This window comes from Sebastes umbrosus, chromosome 11 (genome assembly GCF_015220745.1).
Source record: "Sebastes umbrosus isolate fSebUmb1 chromosome 11, fSebUmb1.pri, whole genome shotgun sequence".
Classification (NCBI taxonomy): domain Eukaryota; kingdom Metazoa; phylum Chordata; class Actinopteri; order Perciformes; family Sebastidae; genus Sebastes; species Sebastes umbrosus.
In genome coordinates, this window is record NC_051279.1 from 24,237,880 (window position 1) to 24,256,419 (window position 18,540).

General features: G+C 40.3%; 1 protein-coding gene across 2 annotated transcripts; it reads right to left on the minus strand.

Moving 5' to 3' along the window:
* Positions 1–1,761: 1,761 nt before the first annotated feature.
* On the minus strand, positions 1,762–17,298 carry aldh5a1 (aldehyde dehydrogenase 5 family, member A1 (succinate-semialdehyde dehydrogenase)). Of its 2 annotated transcripts, XM_037783952.1 has the most exons (11): positions 17,167–17,298; positions 16,827–17,078; positions 10,280–10,363; positions 8,838–9,008; positions 7,409–7,525; positions 7,177–7,320; positions 6,661–6,804; positions 6,413–6,571; positions 5,775–5,938; positions 4,795–4,853; positions 1,762–3,943 (listed from the first exon to the last, which is right to left on the minus strand). In XM_037783952.1, exons 2-11 carry the CDS (start codon positions 17,043–17,045, stop codon positions 3,732–3,734), a joined length of 1,473 nt encoding a protein of 490 aa, XP_037639880.1. In that variant the 5' UTR covers positions 17,046–17,078; positions 17,167–17,298; the 3' UTR covers positions 1,762–3,731. The 2 variants fall into 2 exon arrangements, with proteins under 2 accessions (XP_037639880.1, XP_037639879.1); XM_037783951.1 differs by having other exon boundaries at positions 16,827–17,236.
* Between the last annotated feature and the right edge of the window lie 1,242 nt (positions 17,299–18,540).

The window sequence follows — 18,540 nt, forward strand, 5'->3', positions numbered from 1 at the left end:
AGCAAATTAAGCATCCAGGACGGGGATAGCCTAGCTTAGCACAAAGACTGGAAGCAGGAGGAAACTGCTAGCTTAGCTCCAACAAAAGAGGAAAAATCCATCTTTGAAAAACAAATCTGTCTGATTTACATGTTGTGTCATGTTAGCCAACAAGCTTATCAGAATCAGAATCAGAATCAGAATCAGAATCGTGTTTATTGCTAGGTGTAAGAGGTATACACTAGGAATTTGCTTTGGTTTTGTTGGTGCAAGTTAAACAGTATAATAACAAAAGAATAGATAAAAACGTTAGAATAAAATAAGAATAAAAAATCTAATCTCCAGTCCATCCCAGTTTCACCTGACTACAGCCTCAGATAACTAATTAACTGGCCCCGGAAGCTAACTCTAAACTAACTGGACCTAGAAGCTAATCAATGTATTGCACTATTTCAAACTTAACAAATTGTTAGTATTCAACACAGCTATCCTGTACTTTGTACTACTGTTTCGACCGACTGCTTGTTTAAGACAAAAAGAAACTTTAGTTTATTTCAGTGTCATTACCTAAAGAAAGTCCATGATTAGTGTTTAGCCGAGCTTAGCACAAAGACAGGAAGCAGGGGGAAACTGCTAGCTTAGCTCCAACAAAAGATCAAAAAATCGACCTTTGAACAACAAGTCTGTCTGATTTACATGTTGTGTCGTGTTATGGTACGTGTCCACAGGGGTGTTTTTTATCGTGAGGGGACGCGACGCTTCCCAACATTGGACGCTTGGTGGGCTGTCCCTAGAAACAAGGCACTCGGCTCCTGATTGGACGAACGCTTTCCCGCCGTTGGCTGCTGCTCCCAGCTTTCAAACCGGAACCAGTATGGAGGCTCGTTTGGAAACTTTCTTCTCTTATTTCACGTAAATAGTTCACCGAAATGTGTTTCTGAAAACATTTGAGGCGAGAAATAAGCCACGCAGTTGCTGAATCTGTCTTTATTTTGGATCGACAACGTTTAGTTTAAAAGATCCTCGGGAGTTTCGAGAGGCGGCGAGTCGCGTCGGACGCCCGTGATTTGCATAAAGTAGCCAGGACCTCAACTTCATGCAAATAAGGAGCGGGCGTCGTGACGCCTAGTCTCTCCAATTGTGACGCCACGCTACCAGAATACATTGCGCGGCTGCTTACATAGACAATGAATGGAGAGCGTGGAAAGCACGGAGCCTGTGGACACGTACCGTCAGCCAACAAGCTAGTCACCAATCCATCCCAGACTCAGCTGACTACAGCCTAAGATAACTAAGTTAACTGGACCTAGAAGCTAATTCAGTGTATGTTCAATGGAAGATCTCCAGATGATCCGGGTACTTTATGAGGAAGACCGTATTTAGCAGCAGTTAGGAGTGAAGCTATTTGTCTACAAAACCCAGACTATTACTCTGACTATTGGATGGACTGGTGACGAGGTGAACATGTAAATCAAATAGTTTTGGAGTTGTTGAAAGGTTCATGCCATCCAATCTTGTTCTTTTTGTAATCGTTTTCTAAGCTTAGATTTAAGTCATGTGAGCATATCTTCTGTGCTTGTTCAGTGTTAAGACAAATCATTTAAAGGCACTGACTGATGAAGCTACGCAGCTCAATTCTCAAAAGATGATATTTTTTAACACCGTTGATACCAAAATAAGTTATCTGAATAAAATAACAACTTTCAACCAGTGAAATGAAACGGCGAGAATTTCAGTGTCACTGCTAGTTACATGCCTTAAAAAAAAACTCATCACAAGATGTAATATTACAATTTCCACTTTAATTTTCCATTAATATCTATAGTCAGAAATACAAAATTATTTTTTGGACTACGTTATATCACAATTAAGACCAGTTTCACTTTATATCAGAAATGCAATCTGCTACAAACCCAAAGAACAGAAACTGTCAGTATACAACATCATAGCAAATAAATTATTAGGTTTACTTCATTAGGCTTCTGCAGGAGGAAATATGGGCCCTGGTTTTCATATGTTTCAATAGTTAGCTTGATTTCACACAAACAAATGCTGTATTTGTCAGTTTTATGAAGTTGGCTTAACAAGATCCATTCATCATAATTACACAATTTGTATCTCAGAATAACTATGTACACATCTATTAATTAAAACATCTTTGTCCAAACAATGACATGTATCTCTTAAATGCGAAAAAAGGGTGAGATCTGTACTCCTAATAACAAGATTTGAATCTCATAACGAGGACGTAGACATCTTTATCTCCTAACGACACAAAACGTAGTTGATACGATACGATAGCGAGTCATTCGTCTTAATCTTTAAAACCTTGGAAATTACGGGTCATGTCAAATTAGTCAAATCAAGCTCAGTGACTTACGAAGAACAGGGCCGAGCTCCATCAGTTAGACTGTAATCTGTGCTGCTCACCTGCTCGGGGACAGAACAGCTGAAATGCTGCCCTCTCTGGTGGAAGTTAAACCACTGGAGGTCAGCAGGGGGCGTCAAGTTACTCTTTAATAAACCTAAAATACTCACTGTACTGCTTTTCAACACTGTAAGAAATAAAAGTCAGTTATTGGCACTTGTAACATTTTGCAACCGTGATTTTACTTTCAGGTAACAGAGGCTCAGAAAAAAAAGCTTCCTGCGAGGTTTAAAACATCCATCTACACAATAACAAGGTATTTATTAAACTATTGCTTTATTTCTTCCAAAAAAATTGGTACATACACGTTCAAAGTGGCGTCCTAACATAAACATCAGGCCATGTGTTCAACATTTATATTTATTTATGTATTTATGATGTCTACCACATGATTGAAATGTGTTGAAAGACTTCAGAAGCTACCCAATGCTCCACTGAACATCAGTACGGCAAGTACGTTTTGTATAAATGGCACATGCTTAAAATGATTACTTGGACCCAATTTGAACGTGTCCAAATATGTCAGCATATAAGTATTTTAATTATTAAAAAAATACAGACTTCGCATTTACAGGCTTACTACAGGACATCAGGATGTTCAATACAAACACAATGATTTTACAAAAATCTAGCGAAACATTTTATGTATTTTCATTTATTTTATCACAGTAAATCTCCGTTTATTACCACGGTGCAGCTTTGCAGCTTCTTTACCATTTTAAACTCATCTATGTGCTACTGTAGAAAATTCACTTGTGGGACTTGTTACCATGTGGGAAAAAATATAATGGTGCGTTCACGTCGCATTGTAATTACTGTTTCTGACTTGTTCATGTTAACTTCCAATTCGTAATTACGGGGGAAAAAAAATGTTAAATGTAATTAAACCCAAATATGATAGATAGGATGTTATCAGTAGTAATCATACAAGCGATGACGCGAGTAGAGCTTGTGACCGTGGGGGAAAAGAAAACGGCGAGGCTTGTATGCAATAGTCACAGAGAATACTAGATTCTGATTGGCTCGTATCTGATGTCTGCACCAACATCATAATTCCAATCACAGCCTAGCAACTGTAACTAAGCACAAACACGTCTGTGGCTGTGTCCAAAATCACATTTTATGCACCAAATACTCAATACGTGTCCTATCGTTTGACATACTTCTGTGTCCAGAGACGTCTGGACCCCTCCGACTCTAATTTAAAGGGTTATTTTGTATTGGTTAGGGTTAAATCAAATCAATTAGAACCTGAGATCTACAGTTCTGACCACCGTTACATGAGTGTACTACCACTGGACCTGCAGCGCAGCGTCCTCCTGATTCAGGGTTTCAGGCCTCCGAAGCACATGTACTTCACATCCAGATATTCGTCAATGCCGTACTTGGAGCCTTCGCGGCCCAAACCGGACTGTTTGACCCCGCCGAATGTGGCCTCCGGGGTGGACAAGAGGCCCTCGTTGACTCCAACTAAACCCACCTCCAACGCCTCCGCCACCCGCCAGATCTGACTGACATCCTGCGAGTAGAAGTAACCTGAGAACAGAAAAATAAGAGCACGTCAAGGTTTTAACACCAACAGAGACCAAGACAGAGGCCTTTTTGAGGGTTCGTCAGTCCAAAGTCCACATTTCAAGACCGAATGTCATAATGGGTCAACGAGGCTGGTTTCATTTCAAAGGCTCCTCGAAATAGACCCTTCTTTCTGGAGGTGGTGCATCCGGTATCACCCAATATTCATTACATATGACCTGATTCGTGGTCTTAAAATAGACGATTAAACCAAAGGACCTTCAGTCAGACAGTGTTTTTATTGGCTGCAGCTCAACGTGGACTCCAGATGGCGCTGTTGTTTTTTGGGATATGTCTGTTTGACAGCCAACATGTCAGAATCAGATTTATGTGACGGTATAATGCACGGTAAATGACGCCATACCGTATGAGAGAAATACACGATCCGGGGAGTATTGTCGGGGAGCTCCAAAAACTGTCTGGGAGCAGAAAATCAGGCCTGAAGTGGTGGAGTGTGAACTAGATATTACTATTACAGCTTCTCGTTCAAATCTGTGGCACCAAAAACCACAATTTAATTTGAAGAGGTTAAAATTGGTACTTCCTGCAAACTTCATCTCCTAACAGAACGCTAACACTGTTTATGGCGTTTACACAGTAATCTACGACTTCTGTCTCTGATAGGTCACAGAATACTACATGTTAAACTCATTAGTCTTTGTGGAAGTTTTGCTTAAATGTTCTTTTTTTGGTTTAATAGCTCTGCTTTCTTTCAAGAAGCACCTGAATCTATCCGCATTTAATTTGAATTTATATTCTATCCTTCAACATACACTTCATCATTTCCAAGACGTTTTTTTTTAATATGCACTCACCTGCCAGCCCGACATTCGATGCGTTAGCGATAGCCAGAGCTTCTTCCTCTGTGTTAAACCTGTCAATCACAAACAGATAGTTCTGGTTGGTCAACAGTTGTATTCAGCTACTGAAGACGTCACTGCAGCAGCTTTAGGGCCTTAGAGGAGATATGTATGTATATATATATATATATATAATATAAATAAATAACCTCTAATACAGTATATGGAATGACAAACCTGGTACAACATCAGTACTTCGAATTAATAAAGGCATCTCGTCACACACTCAAATGTCTCCCTTTTTTTATTTTAATGCAGCTGCACAACATCAGTTTGAAGCTTCATCCACTGAGCGAGCAACAACTTATATTTCTGATGATTCTTGTATTGTAATTTCATGTATGACATAATATACTATGACTTCTTTTGGACATTCTATACTATGACTTTATGACTTTACTATACTGACTATACTAAGACTTTTTTGCAACTTTTTTTGACATACTATACAATGATTTTTTTCAACATATTATACTATGACTTTTGTACGACTTTTTTAAACATAGTATACTATTACTTTTTTCGACATACTATACTATGACTTTTTTCAAAATACTATTCTATGACTTTTTTCGATATATTTTTTCTTCCCTACTGCTTCTCTTTCTCTCTCCCTGCTCCCGTCTGAGCTGTTGTTGCCTGTTCCCACAAACTTGTTAACAAAATCCTCTATCGTACGATAGTCACAAATTTAGCTTTGTCTGGTTGTTAGTACAGCCGTCAACAGTGCAACAAGTACCAGAGCTCCGCAAGGACATTTTAGAAAACGTAAATTTAACGTTAAATATCTGTTAAAAATAAAGCAGGATTTGCTAAATTGAAGGTGAATTACTTTTCAAAAGAAGCACCGTTGGCGGTTAGCCACTATGATTAGAAAAAGTCATTGTATGCCATAAAAAGGATTTTAAACATGCGTAAAGGGTGAGCGTACAGACCTGATGACGGGCAGCAGCGGGCCGAAGGTTTCCTCCTTGGTGCAGATCATGTCTGTGGTGACGTCGGCCAGCAGAGTGGGCTCCATGAAGGACCCGTCCAGACGCTTCCCGCCCTTCAGCACCTTCGCTCCCTTGGACACTGCATCTGATATCTGGTGGACCACCTGTGAAACAGAGGGGTTCAGGTGTTGAACTCTGCTGTTACTATGGGCCACAATTTCTTGACATACAACAATGTCCAGAGCCTTCACCATCTCAGGGTGAATCTCATCTACCCCTAGTGCCTTGCCACTGAGGAGCTTTCTGACTACCTCAGCGACCTCTACCAAGGATATGGACAAGTCAGAGTCTTCAAACTCTGCCTCCTCTATGGAGGACATGGAGGACAAGAAAAGGCGAGAGTCCAGCCCCTCTCCTCTCCGGTACATACATTTACTGTAAACTGCTCAAACTAAGACAGACATGTAATATATTCTACTTTATTGTCATACAGACATCAACAACTTTAATTAACTTCATTGAGCTGTAAGTGTGACTACAAACAGAGTTCACTCCATCACGGAGTGGGATGGTGGAGGGACCGAACTGGAATTTGGGCCTCTATTTCACAGCTCTTTCTCCAGAGTGAGATATCTGACCTTGTCTGCAGCTCTGGAGTTGATGAGCGGCCCTTGGGTGGTACCGGGCTCTGAGCCGTGACCCAGGCGGAGCTCGGCATCCATCGCTCGGCCCAGCTTCTCCATGAAGCGATCGTGGATGCCGCTCTGCACCAGGAAGCGGTTGGAACACACGCAGGTCTACAGTAGGAAGAGGAAGACGGTGATGGATATCACGCAAACATGTGACCTCAGTGTATACTGTGAGCTTCATCCAGACCGTCACTTACCTGTCCAGAATTCCTGAACTTGGAGGCCATGGCTCCGCCCACCGCCTTGTCGACATCAGCGCTGTCAAACACGATGAAGGGGGCGTGGCCTCCCAGCTCCATGGACGCCTTCTTCACGGTGTCAGCAGCCAGTTTCAGCAGCACCTGAGAGCAAGTTTAACTACTGTGTCATTACTCTACTTTATACATTACACTTTTTTATTTTTTACATTACTTTGAGCCCGCTACAACCTCTTAAACGAGTAATTGAGTGTGTATGATCTGGCGGCATCTAGCGGTGAGGCTGCAGATTGAAACCTCTCCCGTGTACCAAGCGTGTCGGAGAACTACGATGGCCGACGTGAAAAGATGAATCCCTGTCTAAAGAGCTGTTGTCAGAGTAGCGGAGGACATTTAGAGAATAGCAGAGTGAGTGTGTACGAGGGAAGTGAGTGGTGAAGCAAGAGAAGTGTATTTTAATCATGAAGACAGCCAGCACGGGGCGCTGCAGGCCGTCCTCTACTCTCAGGGTCTCACCTTGCCGGTGGCGGTGGAGCCGGTGAAGGAGATCTTGGCCACCAGAGGGTCGGTGCAGAGAACCTCCCCGACCGATGGAGTCTTCTCTCTGGAGCACGGGACCACGTTAAACACCCCCGCCGGGATCCCCGCCTGCTCCGCCAGCTGCACAACGACAAGTCAATCACCTCATTTACAGAGAAAACAACACGGAGGGTTAAATAAGGAGGGTTAAACAGTTCAGTGTGCTGACCTCAGCCAGAGCCAGCGCCGACAGCGGCGTGTCCTCGGCCGGTTTCACCACCACCGTGCAGCCGGCGGCCAGAGCAGCCGCGACCTTCCTGGTGATCATCGCGCTGGGGAAGTTCCACTGTGGAGCGACACAACACTCAGTTCCACACTTATCAAGATTTATACATCAACAAGGATTCACATTACAATGGTCTTTAAGAGAACACTCCTTCCCAGCGTTCCCAGCGTTCCCAGGGTTCCCAGTGTTCCCAGCGTTAGTGGTGCTAAAATTTCATGAAGGTAAAGAGGTATCACACACACACAGATGTTCAGGACAAAGTAGACTAATCTCATTAGACATGCTAACGAAGGAAAAAGGAAGTCATGTCTTTTGTATACAGGAGCTGGCAGATGATTGGTTTAAAAGGTCACATGACAATTAACTGACATCGTCTTTATGACAATGTGACAATGACTAAATACAGGTGGTTCAGACCATTGACTGTATATCAGACGTGGACGTAGTCAGTCACCGTGACGTCACTTATTGGTTTGTGGTCTGCTGTTTTGAAGCCTCCAGTTGCCATCTTGGATATTTGCAACCAGATGTGACACAAGAGGGTGGAGCTAAGTTCAACCGAATACTGAATCAGACATTTTAAGGCAACCAAAAGGGTACAATTAACTTTGATGAACTGAAAACATGCCTATTCCTAGCGTGCGGCCGTTTGTAGCGTGCGGCCATTCGGAGCGGGCGCCCGTTTGGAGCGTGCACCTGTTCAGAGCAGAACAGCTTCCCGTAGTGCTGGTGGCAGCGTTGTTGAGAATCGCTAGTCATTGTTGACTCCAAGTGAAGAAGAGTTGGGTTGTAACGTTTGTATTCTAGCATCCAGCAGCAACAGGAAGTGCATTCAATGCAGCAGACGACATGCTGGACTCAGTATGCAGAGCCCTGAAGCCCCGCCCCCGCTGCTGTCTGCAAGGGTCCATAATGCACCAAAATCTACAACAATACACCAACCAAGTGTGAAATAGATCAGATGAACGGTTACAGAGCAAACTCCTCATTGTATAGTTAGATTATTATTATTACTATGTTTTTAACTAATTATTTATGTATTATTATAATTATTATTGTTTTATTGTATTTATTTTCTCTCTTCTCTTTTGACATTGTGTTTGCATTGTGTTTGTTTATATGGAAAAGAAACAAACACATGCTCAGTGAACACAGAGTCCAGCTGAGGCTGATGAACGTCTTCAGTTAAATCAAAGTGTCAGACATATTAACATGTTGACCTGATGGTGGCGCTATAGAGGAAACGCCAGAGGATCATTAATGTTATTACAGTACATCCTGAATGATGAACCGGTGTGGAGTAAAGAGGAGGACCGACTAACTCCTCACAGCTACGTCAGTGGAAAATAAGAGCTTCTGACTGGCTGCTTACCGGTGTGATGATGGAGGCGACGCCCACAGGCTGTTTGAGGAGGAGGATCTTTCGGTCTCTGGCGGGTGACGGGACGATATCGCCGTACACTCGGCGAGCCTCCTCCGAAAACCACTCCATGAAGGAGGCGGAGTACCCCACCTCCCCGAGAGACTCCTGCATGGGTTTACCCTGCAACACACACACACACACAGACAGTCAGTTTAAATACACTAAATGAAACTAGAAAATGCATTTCCTGCTGAAAATGCGTGGGAGTGCTGGCAGCTGAAATGAATTGCAAAGCATTGCTGAAAATGCAGAAATGTGAAATGACTTGTCTAAAAATGTTGAAGCTCAAATGCATTGCACTGCACTGCTGAAATACCTGGAAGTTAAAGTGTAAAACTGGCAGTTGGAAGCTGAACTACGTCACCTAAAGAAGCTAAGAACTGAAATCTACCGGTCAAATCCCTGCTTCCTAGTGAAAAACCGTGGGTCCAGTTGCCAAAATATTATCATCATCAGAGAGAAGAGACTCTGCCGAACGCATTGATGTTGTTTTTATGTGTGTAGAGTCAAAAATGCTTTCTGTCAGACATTTCTCATCTGATTTAACATTGCTTTCTATGGAGCAGTTGGTTGGACTTACCCTCACTTTGGGGATCCTAGAGCCAAATGTGTAAGTCTGTTTGATTCCATAGTTACATGACTGCGACCAGCACAAAATGGCCTACAATCTGACCTAAATTGTAAGTATAAAGAGTGAAAATTGTGGCTGTGGGAGCAATTTGTTCAGAAAAGTTACAGAAGATTTTAAAAGGTCCTCTCCACTCTAGCTCTGATGTCACTCACTCTAGCTCTGAACATTCCGTCCAATACACACCTATTAGAAACTCTGAAAAAAAAGTCTGAAAACAGCATAAAACTTAAACTGTGATCATTCAATAACTGTAAAAGATATCAAAATTCTGAATTTAAGTTTAATAGTTCAAATTCTTGTAACCCATTTAAAGTTTAAATGGTGTCTGTAGCTGAAAGTATGCGGGAGCAGTAGCATTTCAAAGCCGAGTATGTTTAAGAGGATTTGAAGATTTCTCCATTGAGTTACATTGTAAAAACAAAAAGTGAAAAAAGCTTAATATTTTAAAAGGTATAAATGGTAGAAACAAGTTGAATGTAAGAACTAATGTCCTTAAAGAGCTGAATATTTTGATAGTTGAACAGTTTCTGTAGCTGAAAGTATGCAGAGGAAGAAATAGAAGAAGTTGTGAAAGAAGAAAGATTACAGCATTCACAGTATTACAGCATTCACACAATGATCAGTGTGCTTGTGTTACAGGAACACAGTCTGATTCTGTGTGTTAATGATCTTCTACCAAACAACAGGAAACAGTGAATGTCTGATCCCTGTTACTGTAGATAAAGCAACACACCAACGTTCTCATCATGATGACACTCACACATTCGAAGGTGATCAGCTTGGCCAGGTCTTCTTTGTGCAGCGTCATCAGCTCGAACCATTTCCTCAACAGGATGCTCCTCTCCTGCAGGACAGCCAATCACATCACACCAGGAGTCAGCTGACTGTTTGTTGTTTCACAATCATGTTTTTATTCGAGGGTAATAATTTCAAGAAATTGGCAACAACCTCACATGAACAGTGAGGAATTGTGTTTGTGTTAAACCTGGTTCTGGATCACTGACACTAGTCACATTAATATTTTACAGAGTGGAAAATGTTAAAAACTCAGCGGGTCCTTCAGGGACAACATGGCTACAGACTACAGCTTAAATTCTTAGTATTACATTTCATTTTCTTATGTCTGTTGTTGGGTTTTCTATGATGTGGTTATGTGAAGTTATGAAAAAAAAAAATTCTTGACGATATGAATCTAAATTTGAGGTTTGACAGAATAATCTGTTAACTAACTGGCTGTTGCTCGGAGGCTGAGAAGGTCAACAGACAAGGACATCTTGGCAAATGAAGATAATTCAGCAGCCCTGTCTTATCTGTTTGTTCCTCTCTTCTTTATCTAATTTGGCACTGAAAAAACACAAAACACATGAGCCGTCTTTTTCAATAGTTCAAATTCTTGTTACCCGTTTAAAGTTTAAACGTTGTCTGTAGCTGAAAGTATTCGGGAGCAGTAGCATTTCAAAGTGGAGTATGTTTAAGAGGATTTGAAGATTTTCTCCACAGAGTTGCAATAACTCAAAAGCTAAAAAGCTTAATATTTTAAAAAGTATAAATGGTAGAAACAAGTTGAATGTAAGCACTAATGTCCTTAAAGAGCTGAATATTTAGATAGTTGAACGGTTTCTGTAGCTGAAAGTATGCAGAAGTAGTAAGAATCCAAAAAACCTACAGAAGAAATAGTTGAATAAAGATTCAAAAACAATTCTGGGAATGCTGAATTATAGCATTCACGCCCAGATGTACATTTTCTCATGCTGCAGCCTGATTCTAAAATCATTAAGTCCCTCATTAATCTACACTCAAAAAATGGATGTATCAAAAATAAAAAAACGCAAGTATCTCATTGACATATATTGTTATGACCCTTCAAATTTAGCAAAAAAAATATATATATCCCGTTATGGCTGTTGCTGAGTAGACAAACTGTTCATTTTAAAAGCTCCTGAATATTAAAAATAAATGTAGCTCAGGTTCCTCCCGTCTCTTATGATCATCTTTGAGATGTTTCTACACCTCCATTAGAGTCCAGCTGTGGGTCAACTGCTGGATATCATCTGGAAACCAGAGACGCAACCATCTGCCTTTTTCAGGCTGATACCGATACCTGGGCTTTGGGTATCGGTGAATACCGAGTACTGATCCGATACCAGTGTTTAATTAATGAGCTGTATACCTCACAGTGTGGAAGAGACTGGATTATTCTGTTATGTGTAAGACAACATCAGGCCTGACTTAAACAGTGATTTACTAACTTTGTAAAACTAAATGTGACAAATAAAAACATAGATATTAATTTATTGAATTGTTATTTATTATTAAAATAATAAATCGTACACCAACAAAATCTTCAAAATTAACAGGGATTATTATTCAAGTGTAAACCTTTTTTAATTCAGCAACAAATTGGTCAAAACTTAAACAGGAATTCAAATTCCAGTAAATAATGTATATGGTATATAAACATAAAACTGAACTCAATAGATCGGCCCCACCGATCCAGCTGTTTGAGTCGTTATCAGCTCAATATCCAATATCGGTGCATCACCTCTCATGCATGCATGCATGCATGCATATATATTATATATATATATATATATATATATATATTTTATATATTATATATATATAATATATATATATATATAATATATATATACTGGAAAAACAAAGTTTGGAAACTTGTGTTTGATGGATTATTTCTCTGTTGTTACAATGCTAATTGGCATTGTATTTTACATCATTGGAAAGCCTGTTTATTTACCTTCGCAATGATGTCCAACTTGTAAGGATCATGCATTTGTGGGATGAGCAGCACAGCTGATTATGTGGGTAGCGCCCAAGAAAAATTTGCCAAAATGCTCCGTCAATGGTAAACAGTGTATTCTCCTGTTGGAATTGATTCTTGTTTTGAGATGTTTGGTGGATTGGATGATTGAACTCTCTATCAGTAACAAGGAACAAATAAGACATATTGGCAATTTTACACTTTATTCATTTAATACAATATGTCAGGAGCCTCAGTAGCGGGTGAAAGATCCATACGCAGCCACAACAACCTGGCACCTCCTCCTCATGCTGGTCACCAACCTGGTCACACGTTGCTGTGGGATGGCGTTCCATTCCTCAACCAGGATTCGTTGCAGGTCAGCCAACGAGGTTGTGTTGGTCACTCTAACACGTACAGCACGCCCAAGCTGATCCCACAAGTGTTGATTTGGGTTGAGGTCTGGACTCTTAGCAGGCCGTTCCATTCTCTCTACTCCCACATTGTGGAGGTAGTCCGTGATAACCCTGGCTCTGTGGGGGCGAGCGTTGTCATCTTGGAGGATGAAGTTAGGTCCCAGATTGTGGAGATATGGGATCGCCACTGGCTGCAGAATCTCATCCCGATATCTCCCTGCATTGAGATGGCCTTCAATGATGACAAGCCTTGTTTTGCCAGTGAGGGAGATGCCGCCCCACACCGTGACACTTCCCCCACCAAAAGCTGTTACTCCATCGGAGCAACAATCAGCATAGCGTTCTCCGCGTCGTCTCCATACTTTGACCCTGCCATCCAACTTTCGCACACAGAACCTGGACTCATCACTGAACATGACATTCCCCCACATGTCGACACCAGCGCAAACAGGCCTGACGGTGAAGGGCAGTCATTGCAGGCTTCCTGGTAGCCTTATGAGAATACACTGTTTATCACTGGCTGAGCATTTTGGCAAATTTTTCTTGGGCGCTACCCACATAATTAGCTGTGCTGCTCATCCCACAAATGCATGATCCTTACAAGTTGGACATCATTGCGAAGGTAAATAAACAGGCTTTCCAACGATGTAAAATACAATGCCAATTAGCATTGTAACAACAGAGAAATAATCGACCAAACACAAGTTTCCAAACTTTGTTTTTCCAGTATATATATATGTATATATATACGTATATATATATATATATACGTATATATATATATATACAGTATATGCATGTATGTATGCATGCATATTATGCATGCATGCATAACAAGAGACTGTCTTTCACTGTTTTATTAATTGTTTGTATACTTCTTAAAGATGCTAAATAGAAGAAGTTAAAGTTTCACCAACCAAACAAAAGTTGGACTTTGAGCACCGAAGTTGACCCGTGAGACTGTGATTTAATAACTGTATGAGATAACAGGAATCACTGACTAACCGCTCACATGGTGGGGCATTTACACATTAAAATAAACATGAACATGATCATGATCACAAACATGAACATAAACATGATCATAAACATGAACATGATCATGATCATGATTATAAACATAAACATGATCATGTTTATAATCACGTTTAACATGTTCAGTTCATGATGTCCCACACACAGAAACTTTGTGCAGAAACAAATCCTGCAGCATTGTTTGGTTTGACCCTGTTCAGAGGTGGAAAGTAGATTTACTCAAATACTGTACTGAAGTACAAATTTTTAGGTACTTGTACTTTCCATTGTATGTTACTTCATACTTCTTCTCCACTCTCTTTACTTAATAACTTTAGTGACTTTGTAGATTTAGATTAATAATACAAAATATAATCTACAAATAAAATTATAGATTACTGCAAACTCGTTACCAGCTGCAACATTAAAGTGTAAACTAAAAAAAATAAACTTAAAAGCAGGACTTGACCGATTATTTTTACATTGTGGTTACATTGTGATGACTGACTGACGGTAATGTTAGAGTACTTCTTCCACCTGCTGCTGCTAAGACTTTGGATTTATTATAAATATTAAAAATCAGCCTTGTTTGTTTGTTTGTTTGTGTTGATTAATAAAGATAATATGTTAAAATACAGACAATCAATCAAGCTCCAAATACCCTCATAACATAAGATAAGATAACATAAGATAAGATAACTCTTTATTAGTCCCACAGCAGGGAAATGTGCAGAGTTACAGCAGCAAAGAGGGACAGAGCAACAACATGAGGCATCAGTAAAATACAAGACAAGATCTAATGAATAAGCAAATAACAATAAAGATATAGTCAGCAAGTAAAGATATATTACATATATCTTGTCCTAATTGTTTTGTTATCACTATTATATAGTCATATTATTTCTTTAAATTAATCTTGTCTCTAGGTGGAGGCTTCAGATAAGCCCAGTGGGTTTTTTGCCTCTTCCTGCACTGTATATTATTCATTTAGTTTTTGGTTATGTTAGTCTTAAATTGTGCAAAACAAATAAAAAAATATCAAATAAGTAAACAGTAAAAAACAGATGTGCAAACTGAAGAGAGTGAGGTGTAAAGCAGTCCATTGACAGGTGAGCTTCAGCGCCTCAGTGTGCTGCACAGATGCACCTGCCGTTCAGAGACCAGGGAATTCCTTCACGCCAAACTCCATTCAAATATTTCGCAGTTTAATGTCGTCACGTTTATTGGCTAACATTCATGTTTTGTGAACGTAACCAGCATGTTTCCTGAATTGTTGGGGAGACTTTCTTCGCGTCAACATAATACTGCAAACTGCATGTCGTACCTAACTTATTTTGGTAAGGCAACTTCAGGCTAAAGCCTGGAGCACACAGCGCGCTTCATGCTCGCGTGACGGCAACGTCGCGTGTTGTTTTTTATTTCGGCGTCCATGTTAACAGGTTAGAGTGGACACACTGCCCGCATGAGACGCACGTCAGACGCGCGTCAGACGCACGTCAGACGCGCGTCTATTTTATAGAATAGAAGGCTCGCCTATTTTACACGCTAGCCGCTTACCTCTCGGCTGCGTCTCCCAGCAGCAACAGACAGTGAAGGTGATCTATTGACAGTATATGAACATCATACCAGCAAGATTACTACAGTTTCCATGTCTAGACATCTGTAGAATATGTCACTGACCATCAATATTTTACACTTCCTATCTAGATTTCAAAATAAAAGGCCTCTAGCGTTTTTAGTGCACAGAATCATTCATTCATTAACACAATGCTTTTATTCTGAAATACTCTAAATAAAGCAGTTGTCTGCTTGCAGGTTTCCATCAAGTTAATATAGTACAGGCTTTTAATTTTGTAAACACTGTAGTAGTCATAGCAGAAACCCTACATATGCTATAAATATAATAGACTGGGTTAATAGGTTATAAGAACATCAGGTGATGGGCAGTATTTTTCCGATGCGCGCTCTCTCTCTCTCTCTCTCTCTCTCTCAACAAACACCACGTAACTTTATTGTTCTTTCTTTTAGAGGTGTTATTTAATTTTTTTAAAGATATTTAATAATAATTTTCGTTTTCTAAAGGTTAACAAATAACGAAACTGTTTATTTTGCTTTGTTTTATAATAATAAAAAAAACACTTTACTTATATTTATCATTCTGAAATACTTCAGGTGTTTTTCTCCATCAAGGCGCAGTTCAGCAACAAGGTGGTGAAAAGCTCCAAGTTGCCTGAGATGTCGGAACATCAGCATTTATAATGTAAATTGCTGTCCCGCCCCAGATGTAAATTAAGTCGTTTTCGATAAAAGCCGCAACCTGGAATGCTGTAGAACAGGAACCCGAAACCCCCTGGAAATGTTGTTTAAAACTGTGCCAGTCAAAGTGAAGAGGGATTGCTGTAGGCTCTCTCTTACTACTAATGTATTTATTTATTTTTTTGTATTAATATATAGCCCACAGAAATCCCTCTTCACTGTCAATGAAGAGGGATTTATATATATATATATATATATATATATATATATAGCCCATAGAAATCCCTCCTCACTGTCAGTGAAGAGGGATTTATATATATATCCCTCTTCACTGACAGAAAAGAGGTATTTATATGGGCTATATATTAATATTTATGTATGAATTTATTTGCTTGTTTTTAATAATATTTACAAATTACCACACAGTTCTTACCCTTTTTTTGTCTTAAATAAATATAAATCACATTTATTATGAAGTTAAATGGCCATTAAAAGGCAAACTCTATGTAGAAAGAAAGGGCTGTCAGCAACAGCAAAAACACAGCTGACAGGTAGCTCCGAGACGCTCCCGAGACGTGGGTAACTCGCGTCTAGTGTGAACACCCTAGGTGGGCATGACGCGGCCACGACGTGACGCTGCCGTCAGGCGAGCCTGAAGCGCGCTGTGTGGCCCCAGCGTAAAGTGAAACTTGGAGTTTTATTTAAATACTGTGTTTGTCTGGTGAATTATGCGTAAGCCGAATTAAAGTCTGGATCCTGTCAGTTGAGACAATACCATGTATAAGGGTTTTTGTGCTTCTCTGACGGATAAACAACATGTTTCTTTTAAATTGGTGGTTTTTTGAACGGAGTATGGTTACCTTAGCGCTGTACAGCTTCCAGGAGTGAAACGCCTTGTACGCAGCGTCCACAGCCAGCTTGGCCTCCGCCGGGCCGCAGTCTGACACCCGGGCGATCTCCTGCCCGGTGGCCGGGTCCAGCACCGGGAACACCGAGGCTGTGGGGAGCCAGCGGCCGTCCACGTAGCCCTGCGTCCGCAGCAGAGGAGCGGCGACATCCAGGCTGTAGTGTCTCTGCATGGCGGTGATGGGGAGGCGGAGGACCGGGGAGACCTGCCGGAAGAAGAGCCGAGTCTTCAGCACACAGAGAAAGGACATTGTGGACTGAATGTCTGCAGCTGGGTGCGTGTGGACCGCTCACTGTGTCCGGGTGACGGTAGTGTTGCTCCGGCTGCTTTCTGCTTCAGGTCGGTTCAGACCAGTCCGGAAGAGGACGACTCAACCACGTGACACAAGAGGAGAGGCCTTCAGGGTCCTCTTCTGCTCTGATGCGTTTTCGGTTCCAACACATAATAGAAACCCATTCAAACAACGTATATCACTAAGAAGTGAAAGTATATATAGTTCGTTGTCCATGTCAACATCAGCTGGATGCCGGCCAATAGAGGCCCTCCCTGAGTCACACACAAAAAAACATTACTACTACTAATAATAATAATAATAATAATAATTAAAACAAATTGTCAATATTTGTGTGTTTTGAATATGGAATGCACCCAGTAATATGTGTAATTTGATTGTAATGTGATTATATTTTGTATTAATAATCTGAATCTGTAAAGTAACTAAAGTTGTCAGATAAATGTAGTGGAGTTAAGTCTAATATTTCCCTCTGAGATGTAGTTGAGTAGAAGTAGAAAGTAGCAGAACATGGAAATACTCAAGTAAAGTAGAAGTACCTCAAAATTGTATTTAAGTACTTAGTTACATTCCACCACTGAGTACATTTTATACTGTTGTGTTTTTCAAAGCATTATTTACTCTTCCTGTTGGAATAAAATAATTGTTAATTATTTAACTGCAAAGTAGTAATGTGTTTTTGATACCTCCACTTTTTTTTGCATTAAATCATACCGGGATGTTTGCTGAAATTGATTGGATGTGGCACAGCCCTACCTAGAAAAATTTCCACCAGCCGCCACTGAACAGCTCCCAGCAGCAGAGCTATGCTTCTACCATCTTGGACTGAAAGAGACTACTGGACACCTACAAAGAGACGTACTCAAGTAAAACTACATTATTTCTATTATATTTTCAGATTCTACTGAAATTACCTGTATTGAACAATAAAAAGATTATAAATATAATAAGCAGCTGTTGTCAATAAAACACCAGAGTTTCATCTCTTTGCTTCTAAACTCTTTGACCCATTGATACCAACAAAAAAAAACACAATGCATTCAATACAAATAAACTTGGGAAAAAAAGTTTGGAAATTTGTGTTTGGTCGATTATTTCTCTGTTGTTACAATTCTAATTGGCATTGTATTTTACATGGTTGAAAAGCCTGTTTATTTATTTTTTGTAAGGATCATGCATTTGTGGGATAAGCAGCACAGCTGATTATGTGGGTAGCGCCCAAGAAAGATTTGCCAAAATGCTCTGCCAATGGTAAACAGTGTATTCTCCTGTTGGAATTGACTCTTGTTTTGAGGTGTTTGGTGGATTTGGTGGATAACAACAGAGAAATAATGGACCAAACACAAGTTTCCAAACTTTTTTTCCGAGTTAATAA